The sequence below is a fragment of the Durio zibethinus genome, chromosome 26, assembly GCF_047325235.1.
Source record: "Durio zibethinus cultivar Kanyao isolate XHJ-2024 chromosome 26, ASM4732523v1, whole genome shotgun sequence".
Lineage (NCBI taxonomy): Eukaryota > Viridiplantae > Streptophyta > Magnoliopsida > Malvales > Malvaceae > Durio > Durio zibethinus.
This window is the reverse complement of record NC_143187.1, coordinates 5542398-5556513: the sequence shown is the minus strand read 5'-3', so window position 1 is coordinate 5556513 and position 14116 is coordinate 5542398. Positions and strand designations below refer to the sequence as shown.

General features: G+C 34.7%; 1 protein-coding gene across 4 annotated transcripts in view; it reads right to left on the bottom strand.

Annotated features, from left to right (window-relative positions):
- Positions 1-14116, bottom strand: part of LOC111274669 (midasin-like protein) — a 35728-nt gene that overhangs the window by 21313 nt on the left and 299 nt on the right. For all 4 annotated transcript variants that reach the window (XM_022859463.2, XM_022859473.2, XM_022859464.2 and 1 more), the window contains exons 2-25: positions 13055-13371; positions 12369-12453; positions 11730-12004; positions 11426-11629; positions 11086-11255; positions 9985-10094; positions 9752-9871; positions 9075-9153; positions 7734-7856; positions 7556-7655; positions 7392-7479; positions 7144-7278; positions 7002-7058; positions 6746-6922; positions 6511-6636; positions 4664-6424; positions 3774-3814; positions 3493-3688; positions 3306-3410; positions 2904-3209; positions 2358-2551; positions 2230-2284; positions 1532-1676; positions 495-568 (exon numbers count right to left, since the gene is read on the bottom strand). In XM_022859463.2, coding sequence (XP_022715198.2) covers positions 495-568; positions 1532-1676; positions 2230-2284; positions 2358-2551; positions 2904-3209; positions 3306-3410; positions 3493-3688; positions 3774-3814; positions 4664-6424; positions 6511-6636; positions 6746-6922; positions 7002-7058; positions 7144-7278; positions 7392-7479; positions 7556-7655; positions 7734-7856; positions 9075-9153; positions 9752-9871; positions 9985-10094; positions 11086-11255; positions 11426-11629; positions 11730-12004; positions 12369-12453; positions 13055-13371 — 5043 coding nt within the window. The remainder of the gene's footprint in view (positions 1-494; positions 569-1531; positions 1677-2229; positions 2285-2357; positions 2552-2903; positions 3210-3305; positions 3411-3492; positions 3689-3773; positions 3815-4663; positions 6425-6510; positions 6637-6745; positions 6923-7001; positions 7059-7143; positions 7279-7391; positions 7480-7555; positions 7656-7733; positions 7857-9074; positions 9154-9751; positions 9872-9984; positions 10095-11085; positions 11256-11425; positions 11630-11729; positions 12005-12368; positions 12454-13054; positions 13372-14116) is intronic.

Here is a 14116-nt window from a genome sequence, read left to right as displayed (position 1 = left end):
GGCAGACTTGACTTCCCTGAAACTGTCCTGCAGTCATTTGACTCATTACACATGATTTATTACAAGGAAATACATGCCAACTTATTTCTCTTGCAATGACTCAAACTAACAGCTCCAAGAAACGAGCAAAAGGACAAAATGATACAAAAATCGAATATCAACTATTAAAGAAGAGTTAACAAGTAAAGATGCCTGAGTTTCAGTTCATCTAATGAACTTTAATACCAAGGTAAAGTAACTAAGTTGTGCCAATGCCAAGCCACAGCCATGGTTAGTTGTTCATGTGAACTATAAGCACACTCACAAACCCACAAATATTGGCACAGTCCTTTACCTACAAGCAACAATAACAAGAAACATGAAGACCACTTGCCAATGCCAAGCCACAGCCATGGTTAGTTGTTCATGTGAACTATAAACGCACAAACCCACAAACATTGGCACAGTCCTTTAACAACAGGCAACAATAACAAGAAACATGAAGACCACATTACCAGTAGCAGTTCTAAAAGAAAAGACAAGCATCTTTCCCTTAACTCTCCACAATCCTTTTTAGAAAGACCAGTCCCTGAAAAACAAAAATAAAGAGCAATCAGAGACCAAAAATAATTACAAGAATACTTGGTAACATATGAGAAAATATATCATCAACAAATTGTAAAAAAGCAAGACTTACAAAACCATTAATGCTAGTCACGGTTCCAACTACAAAAAGAATTTTTTATAGTTGTCCAAATCAATAGTATTATATTATATCATGTTCCACGAATCTGTTTCAGGTAGTGCAACACATGTCTATGCCATCTGTACCTACAGCAGCTATCAATATAGGTGTTTCCATATTTAAAGTGAAAAGATGATGTTTCTATACCATCTGTACATACAACAGCCATCACCTAGGTGTTTCTGTATTTAAGTTCAAATATGATGTTTCACTCTACAATTTTAATGTTTAGCAAGTCTTACCATTTACTTGTGGGAATAGTTTTGTTTAAATGGAAGCAACCATCTGAATTTTAATATAACACATGTTGATTACTTCTAATTTCTAGTAGAATACCTAATATATAAATTATGCAAATTCCTAAAAATTTAATGCTCTCACCGCTTTTGCCAATTATTGAAAGTTTGTTAGGAGGAAGAGTGTAAAATACAGATAAACCCATGTTAACTGTAAGACCCTAAAGAAACAATGGTTGGAAGCTGTATTTCTAGTGCATTAAAAGATGGCATCCCAAAAATAAAATCAACGCAAAGCTAATCCCTATGGAGTTCATGATAGCTTTAAGCATCAGGTAATTTGAGGAAAATAACCGTGATAACAACGGGGAAGGAAATCCAAAACTAAGAAAAATGTAATGAATGCATCATCAAATGAGAAAACATTCCACCGATAATTACAAACCAAACGTGTGTAATTGAAAGAAGCCACAATATATGGAGCCAAAGAAGTAATATGTTATATTTTAGTGTCGATAAAACATTCCGTATTACAGGAATTACAATATATAATGGTACTGCAAGGGTATACCTAAACTTAGACCATCAAGCAGAACAAGGAAGGCACCATGAAGGAACGCATGCTCTGGTCCTAATTTAGACACATTAACAAATGCAATCCAAGACAGAAGATCTCTGACAGTGAGGAATCTCCCAATTTGCAATTGATTAAACCACTGTAAGGTACAAGAAATAAATTAGATTGTTTCAACACATATCAAACACCATTGAAATGATTTTTTGGTCCAACACCAACCAAGATGATTAAAAAACTCAAAGAATGAAAAAAGAAGGCAACAAAAAAGACAACAATTTCATGGGTCAGAAAAATCTACAATCACAATCCACTGGCAGTCTCACGAGGAAAAAGGAAGAGAATAAAAAAAAAAAAAGAACAAGAAAAAAGAGTAACTTAAAAAAATGTAGTCTAACAGAAAAGATAAGAAACTATTAGAAAAACTGAATAACATGCATGATGAGTGGTGAGCCAGCCCCAACTCATAGAAAAGATTAACAAATAGGTAAGTATATTGTTAGATACTATAGGAAGTTGAGAAGGTGCGAAATTAATTAAAAAGGAGAATTTTTAGTATTATAATTATTCACGGAGACAATTCCCAGGAGCTTTATAAAAAAAAAGGAAAAGATACTTATGCAAAACTAATTCATCTTATAGTGATGTAGAGGCAAAGTTAAAAGCCAAAAATGGGGAACTGCATCAGAGCATACCTCGTAGAAGTTTACCATAGGATTAATAATACAAGAGAGTTCAAGGCGGGATAGTCTGCAATATAAATAAATATTACTAAAAAAACTCATTAAGCTAAGTCAACCATTTTTCTAGAAAACTGACATACCTATTCGAAGCAATACTCCTAAGCTCGCTCAAATCACCAACAGATGGAACCCATATCTCAGTAAACCGATTACGAAGAGCAGGTGATAATTCCTTTTTACCATAGTCACCACCAGGATTCATTGTTGCAAGAACTAAAAAGTTTTCATGAGCAGTAACTTTCTCTAGAACATTTCCTCCTTTCTCAGCCAACGACTGCACACAAAATATAACACGGGAAAAGGTAAGCAATAGCAACTAAAGAACAAGATGCTCCCAGAAAACAGGCGGAAGAATAAAAGATACTCCGATATTGACAAATACCCAGCCTAACTATTCTATGAAATGGCAATAGCAGCTGGAAAAATGGCTGAACTTTGACATGCAGAAGTATATCAGCATCAGAAAATCATATAGTTTAATGTTTTCTAACAAGCTAACTTGAAATGCAGTGTGAAGGACATGCAGAAGTATACCAGCATCAGAATATCATATACTTTAATGTTTTATAACAAGCTAACTTGAAATAAACTGCGAAGACCAAAATCCTCAAGCAAGAATTACCTACCAGTTTCCTTTCTGGCTCCAAGACACTGTTCAACCTTTCCAGAACGCTATCATCAGCCAAGGAAATTTCATCAACAAGAAATAAGTCACCCGCCTTCATAGATTGCACAAGAGGCCCATCTTGCCATGTAAAAATTGTCTGCCACTTACGGTAAAGCAGATCAAGCTCCTGCTTCACCTCATCTAAATCGTCCATATCTTGCAAAGTGAAATCAGGAATTGAAAGACAGCCTTGTTTGTACTTGGTAATAACTACATTCAGCTGGTCAAGAGTTAAGGAAGCATGACTGATATCTGAAGAAATATCCTGCAACAAAACATATTTGAGACACTAGTCATTATCTTACAGGAAATACAAGTAAGCTAAGACACCAATAGACTATTTTAACCAAAATATACTAACCAAGCTTTCAGGGAAGTGAATAATGGCCTTCAAAAGCTTCAATCGTTCAATCACATGTTTGTATTCGGAGGACAACCTTGATCTATCTCGAATTGGATAAAAACCCTGTTAAACATTTCATTAGAAGCTCTGAGGGATTTAATTGTCAGATAAGTAACAACAGATGGTGAGAACAAAGCAAACAAACCCCAAGAAAATCGGACGTTTCAGTGTACTGGTGACAATTCAAAATGTGTAAATTTAACCCCAAAGCAATACTCAGTAACTGGCACACAGTAGTCTTCCCACCACCTGTTTCACCAACAAGGAGCACCGGTTCACGAAACTTATAGCAGCGTCTGACAAGGAAGTACAATCTTCTCATGCTTTTAGTTAAGATCACACTGCAATGGATGACATTATTAGGAGTAAAATTTAACACAAATTAGCAAAACCAAGATAAAATAAAATAGGTTTATGAGTCCTTACTTTCCAAGACTCTCTGGAACAGGATCCTCTCCGAGCAACTCCTGGAGAAAAAAAGGACAGCAAAATGAGTATTGGATTCTAGAACCTTTTAAAATGCTAAATAGAAGTATTATCAACCCAATCCAGTTTCCTTCTAAGCTACATGTGAATGTTAAAAGCAATGGAGTAAGAAAGTTTAACAGTATTCTTCTTTTATTTTTTTTTGGCCAATATACTTCCAGTTACTGCAAATAAAACGACAATAGAGCAAACAGAGATAAGGACAACATAAAAGGCCTACAACCATAAAGAATATCTCAGGGATGCTGGAAATATGCCTAATGAGGTATGATAACATTTATACTTTAATTAGCAAGTATTAACCTTGTTAATCCTTGAGATCTAGTGATTAAAGCCAGAGAATACATGCATCACAAAATAATATTACATTTTACCAATGCATTACTATCATTAAGCAACCAGGATTTATTGGATCAAGTTGAAATGAGTCACGTTGGATGTTTGGAAAGAAAGAGAATCAATAAATTCCAGCATAAATCAACAAAAAGACATTCCTGGAGCTGCATATAAAAACAGATAAAGAGTCACATTGCCTATAGGCTTGCACTCTTTAAATAAAATAGGCACTTAGCATACACAGTCAAAAACTGCATGCAAAATCTGCAGAATTTAACAAACAACAAATCTCTCTCAAAATGTTTGATAGGATGTACATAAAAATGCAAACCTGCACCTATCATGAATCAACATGAAATGCACAATTATCATGTAGTCCTTAAATACTAAACCCACCAGAACCAAAGCACACAAACAGCAATGCAAAATAAATAAATAAACAAATAAATAACATAAAGCATTATACAAACATTTAGATCTGGTAGATAACGCACCGGCTTGTATAAGTCATCTTTGACAAGTTTGACTCGGAGATGTCTCTCCAAAACTTCTTGAACTACATGTTTCTCATCTTCAACCCGTAGCCTCTCAGCCAAAAGGTGATACCCATCTCTTGCCAAATCTTCATAAGATATCCCAGAAATTCTGAAGCGATCAGCCCAACGAAACAAGTCCCTTGGAGTTATAAATCCATGTTTTCCAGCAAAAACTTTGCTTGTCTGGCGATGAAGCTGCAACTCCTTCATAACCTCAACCATTTTCTTAGCATAGCTTTCGGGTATCTGACACCTTTGCTTTAAAATTGTGCTTAACTCATCTTCTGGAATTTCATCAACATGAATCTCCACAAATCGGTTGCGAAATGCTCGAGAAAGCATTTTACGTCCACCATAGAAAGTAGGCGGATTTTGAGTAGCAAAAAGCATAAAATCTGGATGTGCTGGAATTGTTTCACGCAGTTCAGGCACAAAGAGCTCCCTGTTGTCATCAAGCAATCGGTTTAGTGCCTCTAGGACATCCGTTGGAGCCAAATTTAGCTCATCTAAAACAATCCAATAACCATTTCGAACAGCTTTGACCAACACACCCTCCTGAAATACAAGCTTCCCATGGGCATCAGTTATGTAAGTACCTAAATACTCCTGCAGATCAGTGTGTTCATGATTATTTATCCTCACAAATTCATGACCAGTGACTGTAGCAAGATACTGGACAAGGCTGGTCTTCCCACTAGAAGTTGGACCCTGTAAAAGAACAGGATATCTTTTTATAAAAACAGCACGTGACAAGTTTCTAAGATGCTTCTTAACACTCTTAGTCAGGACATAGTTCTTTAAGAATTCATCGGAGCTGGAGTTTTCCTTGATCATTAAGTACCGATGAAAAGGTACATGAGAAGGTTTATTTCCTCTTAGCAGATACTGCAAAATCGTTTGCTTCATTTTCTTCGCACTTGGCCCATCTAATAAACTAACAAAAAACATACAGAATCCATCATAAATTGCATGCTGAAACCCAAATTTTCTTTCTGCTTTCCTTGTAAATTCTAGAGCCCTGTACAGAGACCTTAAACTATACTGTGGCTTTTGATTAGCCCCATCTTGAAGCCTTTCATCAGAATCCTTCTTGGCTATTTTATAAAAACACCTAATTCTTTTTACTAATTCACTACTTGATACACTGTCACCCAAAAATTTTTGAATAAATATGTCCAAATCTTGGTCATCCAATATATCATCAACAAAGTATTCTGTAAATCTACTCCGTAAAGCATAAGGCAAATCCCTCTTCCCAGCATCAGTTGCAGGATTCATGCAGGCAAATACACGAAAATTACGATGCCTGTTAATGTTACTGACATCACCTCTTTCAGCTAAACAAAGTGACCCATTCTCCCCTTCAAGAACACCAATAACTCTCTGCAAAATCTCAGGAGGCGCCAAGTTCACCTCATCAAGCAAAATCCACTGACCATTTCTAAGTGCAGTCACAAAAACACCTTCTACAAAGGAAAATACCATTCCAGAAGACGCAATCTGCCTGTGGGCAGTTTCAAGTCTTGCAGAAAAGTCCTCCCAAGCCTTAACTTTCTTTTCTACATCTAAAGGTTTTTTCCGCTTTCTGGCAGAACCTGACCTCTCTTCTTCTACCAACTTTTTGAATAAATCGACACCATTCTTAAGCTTACGAAGTAACTTCTCCCAGTTCTTACTGCACAAAAGCGCTTGTAAACTAGAAAAATATTCATCATTACCCTGCATATAAGAAGCAAACAGTAGTAAAGGTTACTTCACAACCTAAACAACAACAAAAGATAACAAAATACCAAAATTAAGAATACCTTCATAGAAAATGCCTTCGAAAAAAGAAATTTAAACTCATTGTATAGGGGAATGCAAATAGACCGTGCATCCATAGGCTTAAATCCTCCTAATAGATCAGTAACATCACTTTGCTGACTTAAGTTCTGGAACAAAAAACATAATCACGTGAGTGTACTATATGTAAGAGCCAATCAATTACACCCCATGTTTGTGTGTGCTACAGAGATAGAGAGGGACCCTCAAACATCATACCAAAACAGTAAGCTTCTGACCCATCCTCAAGGCCAGATTCTGCACAAGTGTAGTCTTCCCGGTGCCAGTTTCACCAACTAAGAGAACAGGCTCGTTGTACTTAACAGAGCAAGCTATTCTCCCAAGTACATGCAAAGAACTACGAATCTTAACAAAAGGTCTCTTTTCATCATATAACTGCAAGAATCACAATATCAAAAAGAAGCTAAAGACAACATAAACTAAATTAATGCAATTCAAAATGCTTGCTACTAACAGTTGCTTCAGTTCGTTGAAGCGTGACTCGTCCAATCCTAACTTCGGAAAGCAAATCCTGCAATTAAATTTTCAATATGAGAACCAAATTGTCAAATGAATCATGTATGATTTAACTCACAACAATCTAAAATAATAGGCACCTGAATTACAGGTTCATCGCGAGGATACAGCGTTTCTGTCTCAGAAGTTGGAACAGCCCACTTCTTTGCAATGTCTTTCATTATGGTCAACCTATTTCCAACAGATGTTGAAAAGGCGGCAAAGACTTCCACAGCCTATGAGAACGAGACAGTAACTCACTAAGAATAAGATGCAGAATACACTAATAACAAAATTCAGAAGCAACAAAAAAAAATCAAAGAAACAGAATACATATGCTAAATCATACCTCTCGATAAATACAATAACATTCAAAAGCTGTCAGCATAGAACTAAAACCCAGTCCAGCAATTCTCTTGCACCACTTGAGTAGATCCCTGTCATCAAGAGCCAGAGAACTCAAATTGTGTTATTGTTATCAACAAATATTGAATCTTTAGTGCCAGCTTTTACCTCGATGAGAACTTGCTGAGAGAATTTAAGGAAACAGAGTTTCCAGAATGAAAGTTCAAAAATTGGTGCATACAGATGGAGTTAACCCCTTCAAAAGTTTCTGAAGCAAAAACATGATTAGTAGAAAAAGGATAATTTAGTCTAACACCAGAGCTTCTTGAGGAATGGTTGGACCTACCTACAAGCTTTTCAGCAAGAGGCTCCAAACTTGGATACCATGCTCTTACGATCTTTCTTAGGTCTTGGTCACCTGGCGGCTCAATCAACACTTTCCTCCACAGGACTCCATTTAAATTCCCACCTACCACCACAATAATTACAATAGAAGCCATAACTAACAAATAAATTAACCTTAACAGTCTGTAAAATATACATCGCAGACAAGTTATGCCAAAGAAATTCTTGACAAGGAGAAATATCCAAATAATATAAGGCAGCAGTGGCATAAGAATCACAGGTTGAAGTTTTATGCGTAACCACATTAAAAGATAGTAAACCTAAATTCAACTTCAGTTTGGCATCTCATCAAACAGTGCACCAAATACATCTCAAAATGCTCATATTTTTAGGATTACTAACTCTTGCTCATAGAAAAAATTATTTGAATCATCTTTTATAATTACTGAGTGGCTTGAAAATTTCTTGACAAGCTTTTAATTGCGACTTCCCCATTTGTTTCTAACAGCTGATTCCCAAATATGATCAAAAAGCTGATTTAAGAAGGATTAAATACCAATGGATGGAATCCTTTGACTATGACCAAGAAACTTATGCCAATTGAGACTTTACCAAGGAAAAAAGTTACAAAATGTTATCCATCACTCCTTGTAATATGACAAGAGAGATAGAAACTACGACAATTCAAAATACCCAATCAACAGCTGGTTTTAATAAGATTCAACACTAGCAGTATTCTTTCAATTTTAACCAAAACCTTAATTAATATTGTGGAAATTTAATATTCATTATTAATTGATTAGTTGACTTTATTTATTTTAGTTAAGTTTTTTATTTTTAGACTAAGAAGTGATTTGGGTAATTACATCAAACCCATTAAATATTTTCCTATTATGTGTAGAGAGTAAATTACTCCTTTGATTAGCTGTTTTAATGCGTGAAAATCTTGGGTTTTAAGGCTGAGAATATTCAGTCTTTAGATTATATATTTTCATACAATTCTAGCATTGTAATAAGAAAAATGTAGAAGAATAAAATAGTTTTATTCTAGAGATTTGTTCTAATATTGAGGTTTTTCCTAATGAAGATCAACTAGAAAGAACTTTCCAGAAAATGTCACATAGAAAGAACTTAGCGAAGTAAACAAAAGGTATCCTCAGGAAACTTTGTGAAAGTATCCGACAAAAATACAAAAGAGCAACACTCCAGCAGAAAGCAGAATTCATTTTCACAACACAACCATAAACAGATGAGGCATTTAATTTAAGTCAGAAAATCATATGGAAAAGAAGAAAGAAAAAAAATGCAACCAGTATTTTAGGCTACGTGGAGAATAACAGACCTTCTATTCCACGAGATATATCACTTTTAGATGTAGAAATAGTTGAAAATAAATGGAAGCTTTCTGCCACCCTAATTTCCTGCACAATCCCCAGATGCATCTTTAGATTCTCTAAAAACATAAATTAAGGAATTAAGCTGTCTTCTCTTTCTTGTTCTGTCTGTCACAACATGTACCATGGATGTAGACAAGATAAGACAAGTTAAAAGGCCTACATCAAAACTCAAATTGAAAAAAATTACACAAGTTGGTAAAGAGAAACTGTCAAGGAAATTTATTTAGAAAGAAAAAAAAATAATTTTCTCAATAGGACAGAAAGCTGAAGATATATAGGACTTCATTTGGACTCAGGTTCAGAATCAACAAGCATATGCTAGCATATAAGGGATCCCATTAATGCCTGACACGTATTAAGTCTCTGCTTAACATAAGAATTTCATTAGACGACATAAGCATTATAATAGTTTGCAAAAAACAGCCAGTTCAAAAAAATCAAAATAGCAAACTGCCTAATCAAGGCCGGATTAACACATATAATTGACCAAGTGAATCCAAGGAGGCAAACTACCTAAAAACACTAAAAATTTCAAAGAGAACTTCCTATCAGTGGAGCTACAACAAGGACAAACAGGAACAACACTAGTTTCACGATGAAATTTTAGAACAGGCTCACATACCTCCCCAAAACCAGTTATAAATAAGCTTGAACCTTCCAGCAACGGTAATATCATAGACAGCACATCTGATGGTGCTTTGTCAATATCCTCAAAGACAACCCAAAATCCATTTAGAACAGCCTGAGAGGAAATGGAATTTGAAGATATCACAAATAAGCAGGACCCCAAAAAAAAAAAAAAAAAATTGAAGCCTAAACAAGAAAGCAAAAGAAACTCATTTAAACAGAACAAACCTGGGTAAGTGGCCCAGGCTGCCATCTAAATTCACCAGGTTGCTCAGTACAAACATAACTCCCAACCAATGTTTTTCCGTCAATTTGATCATCCATGTAAATAGAAAGCACTACACATAAAAGCATGCCAAGAAATAGAAAGATACAAGAAAATAATTAATCGAGCAAGTAAACTAGAAAGAAAGAGAGACAGAGACAAAATGATATAGATCAAAAAAGTGACAAGCAAACTTAAAGATCAAGTTGGCCCAAAAAATAAGGATCTCCACTTGATATTTGGACCATCCATATTTACAATTTATCATTAAGTCTTAGTTTACACAGTTCTTTAAGTAACTGTATTTCAGATATATGCAGTGTAAGTGCTAAAGATAATTAAGAAATTCAAGATCTCCAGAATTTCTTGAAATCTCTAGAGGTCCACTTTAGTCCTTATAGTAAATTAATGTTTTATTTATAGCTTATGAGTTTCTAGGATTTACTTTTGATAGTTCCCTATCTAGAATCTCTAATCCTCGCAGGATTACCATTAGAAAAGACAACATAAGCACAAAAGTCCTCTCATTAGTGAAGAACAGGTTTATGACAGTTTCAGCAACAAATATTATCGTATTTGGACTGTGTGAAGCCACACTAACCTAGGGTTTGACCATAATCGATTAGCCAACAAAGATAAATGGGTAAGACTTAGGTGAAGATCCTTATAAGCAACACCTTAGGTTCTCTGCATCTCCAATAAACTGACTTAGAATTTAACCCACCTTAACAATCCTGTTAACAATAGTGAATGCTAATCGAGCAATCTTAACATAGCATTATTGGGAAAACTAAAGAACATAAGAAACTTTACCTAAATTTTATCCAAGACAATTGAATGCTTCTACACAAAAGGAAACCAAATTATGCAATTTGGACTATTATTTTTCTATTTTACTAGCCTTGTTGACAGGATACTAAAATGAATATAAATACGCATTCCCTATAAGTGACTAAATGGTAGGTAGTCTTTAGCTTCCAGCAGACCATGCTCTATTTCTATGATTATAAATAGGCATAACAATAAACAAATTAATAAAGGAATACATTTAAAAAATAGAATACCATGGTTCCCACTATCACGGGCCATCTTGCTAATAAGGGCAGATTTCCCAGCACCGGCAGGGCCATACAGAAGAACAGGCCACTTTTGACTGACTGCCAAAAGCACCATCTCAAAACTCCGCTTTAATCTAGATGTCATGACAAAAGGAATTCCAGCTGATTTATCATCCCTGAATCACAAAGTCAAATAAGTATAACAATAAAATCTAGAATGACTGACAGCTTCACTACAATAAAGACACCAACATCAATGAGATGAATATCACAGGAAAATGAAATAGATACTTTCATTTTTAACCCAAAGGAAAATCTTCAACAATTTTAGGCCAATGCCACATACCATTCTACCAGCCTCCGACTTCTTAAAGGAGGCTTAGTTTCATGAAACTGTGATAATGTAAAAGAACAAAGGCCAAATAATTGGAGGCAGTTTTCTTGACTTAAACCAAGTTCTTTATTTTCAGAATCCGACTTATTGTGTTCAACAGTCCCAATATATGCACCAGCCTTCTCCACAGCTATATCTTGACAGAACTCCTCCCATCTGAAAAAGTTGAAACAAGATTTAACCAAAAAAAAAAAAAAAAAACAAACTATATAAGCTTTATCTTGGTCTAAATAATTTGGTACAAAGCTAAACAAACCGCAATAAACATGAATGTGCTTCTTCAACCCCAACACCAAACTTTGCAATTGCTCTGTCATTCATATTCAAGATGACAGATAGAATTTGTATAGCACACCATCTTACATCTGAGATGTCCTTCTCAAACTTGACATCAATGTCTCGATCGAGATTTACAACCTCCTTTACAAAGTGCAAGAAACATGACCAATCCCAATATTTAGAGAAAATATTTGTTTCCGCAACCAGAAAGCGATAAGATGTCCGCACGGCATGCAAGTAATAGGTAATAACCTGATTTAAAGAAAGAAAAAAAAACACAAGCTATATAGTGAATGGAAGCAGAACAAAATAGTTAACTTGTAGTCTTCTAGTATGATATAAGAAAGAAATGAACAAAATTTTTTGTTTAGTAGGGTGTCGTAATGCAGTTATTTCTTTACTAGATATTATTATAGACCATCTTAATCAAAAAGACAACCCCTGGCCATGCCATTATCTCCCAGTTCAAATTTTTTGATTATGCATTACAATCAACACAAAGTTGTCAGGCATCAAACCATCAATGTTGCATTTAGATGATATCTTAACAAGATATGTTGAAAGAAAGAAAACCAGTTCTAATTCTGAGATGAGAATAAGTTAAGATCATATATACCTTGCCAGACAGTCCAAAGACACTTCCTTTGATCAAAATGCGCTCAAAAGGAGGAGAAGCAAATGTGAAGTAATTTAACACAGACCTAGTACAGAGAAAAGAAAAGTTTAACTTAATTTCAAATATTACTACAAACCACATCACAAATATTAGGTCAGGAATGAATTTATATCCTGTCAAAACTCAGACAGCAACCACTCTCCATTCAAAGCATGCATGAAAGAAAACCAATCCAGATGTCCTAAAAGACTTTCTAAAATGAAATATAGACAAAATGATTCAAGCAACAGATGTTAACAACTTAAGGCATAACAACCATCTTCTAAGAAGAAGCTTAAATAAGATATTTTCTTTCAAATTATTGCATTAACACCTCTAACACAAGCAACAACAGGAAAAGCAATCGCCTCATACTTGGGAATGCCCATCTATAATAATTACAAAAATGAAAAGTTTATCATCTATGACACTCAGGAATTGACTAGGTGAAGTGGTATAGAGTAGAGCTTCCTCTTCATAATTAGCTAAAACTTAAAATGAAAATACAAGGTAACAGAAAAATGTTTTCTTCAGTTAGTGTAGAAATAGAAGGCTACATTAGTTACAGTTACTAACTGTTGCATGCAGCAAGTTGTTCTATCAACAGGATTAAAAAAGAGAATATTAACATAACAATATAAATTTACCCCAACAAAAAAGGAGCCAAATCAAGCACACGGCAGAAGGCCAGACAAGCAAGCTCATGAAGATCCAAACCCCTTCCATGTTGAATGTGAAACTCAATAATATTAATAATTTCTTCATGATCAAGATATCCTGATTCGTCGACATTAACTTCAGAATTTGTCCTCAAATTGGGCACAAGCCGAAGCAAAGTCACAGCTTTGTCCACAACTTTTCGTGCTATCGGACGGAAACACCCAACCAACGAAATTGTATAGTTAGGGTGCAGAATTAACTCTGCCACAGAACTCACCACTTCTTCTTCAGTCAGCAGGTGTCCCTACCCCAAGTCCCAATCCAAATCAAAATTGCAAATTATTACAAATTTAAACCAACTATTAGAAATAACAATGTCAATAATAGAAAACCTCATAATTTGTGAACATTGAAGCCAAAAACTATTAAAAAAATGAACAAAGATATGGCCAAAATGGCCTTTCAATATATGATATACACTAAATTCAATGGATAAAATAAAATTTTGACTACAACCAAAACAACAACAAACTAAGCCTTATATCACATAACTTTGGGGTCGTCTGTATGAAAGGCCAAAAAGGAATGATATTATGTTATAATTTTGAATCTTCTTGCAACAACAATAACAATAAATTTTTTTTTGAAAGGCCAAAAAAATTTTTGCAAGACTCATATTTATAAACTTTTCCTTCTCTCATCAATCAAACAACTAAAGTCAAACAATTTTACTCTTCTTTTTTTTTTGGCAAAAATATGAATGAAAAGAAAAAAGCAAAAACTAAAATTTGAAAAGAAAACTAGAGACAAATAGCAAAAATCAAAAATATTTATCAAATGGAGCTTAACTGAAAGAAGTCACATTGAATATACACCCTCTGTCTCCCACCAAGAAATAAGAAAAAAAAAAGAAAGAAAAAAACATAAAATTGGTTAATGATAGTCTCCTACTCAACATTAGCGTCTCGTTACCAACTCTCTTAAAGCAAAATTTCCAAAACTTTTAGTAATTTCTTAGCCTTCATTTTCTGTTTTCCATTTTGTAACCA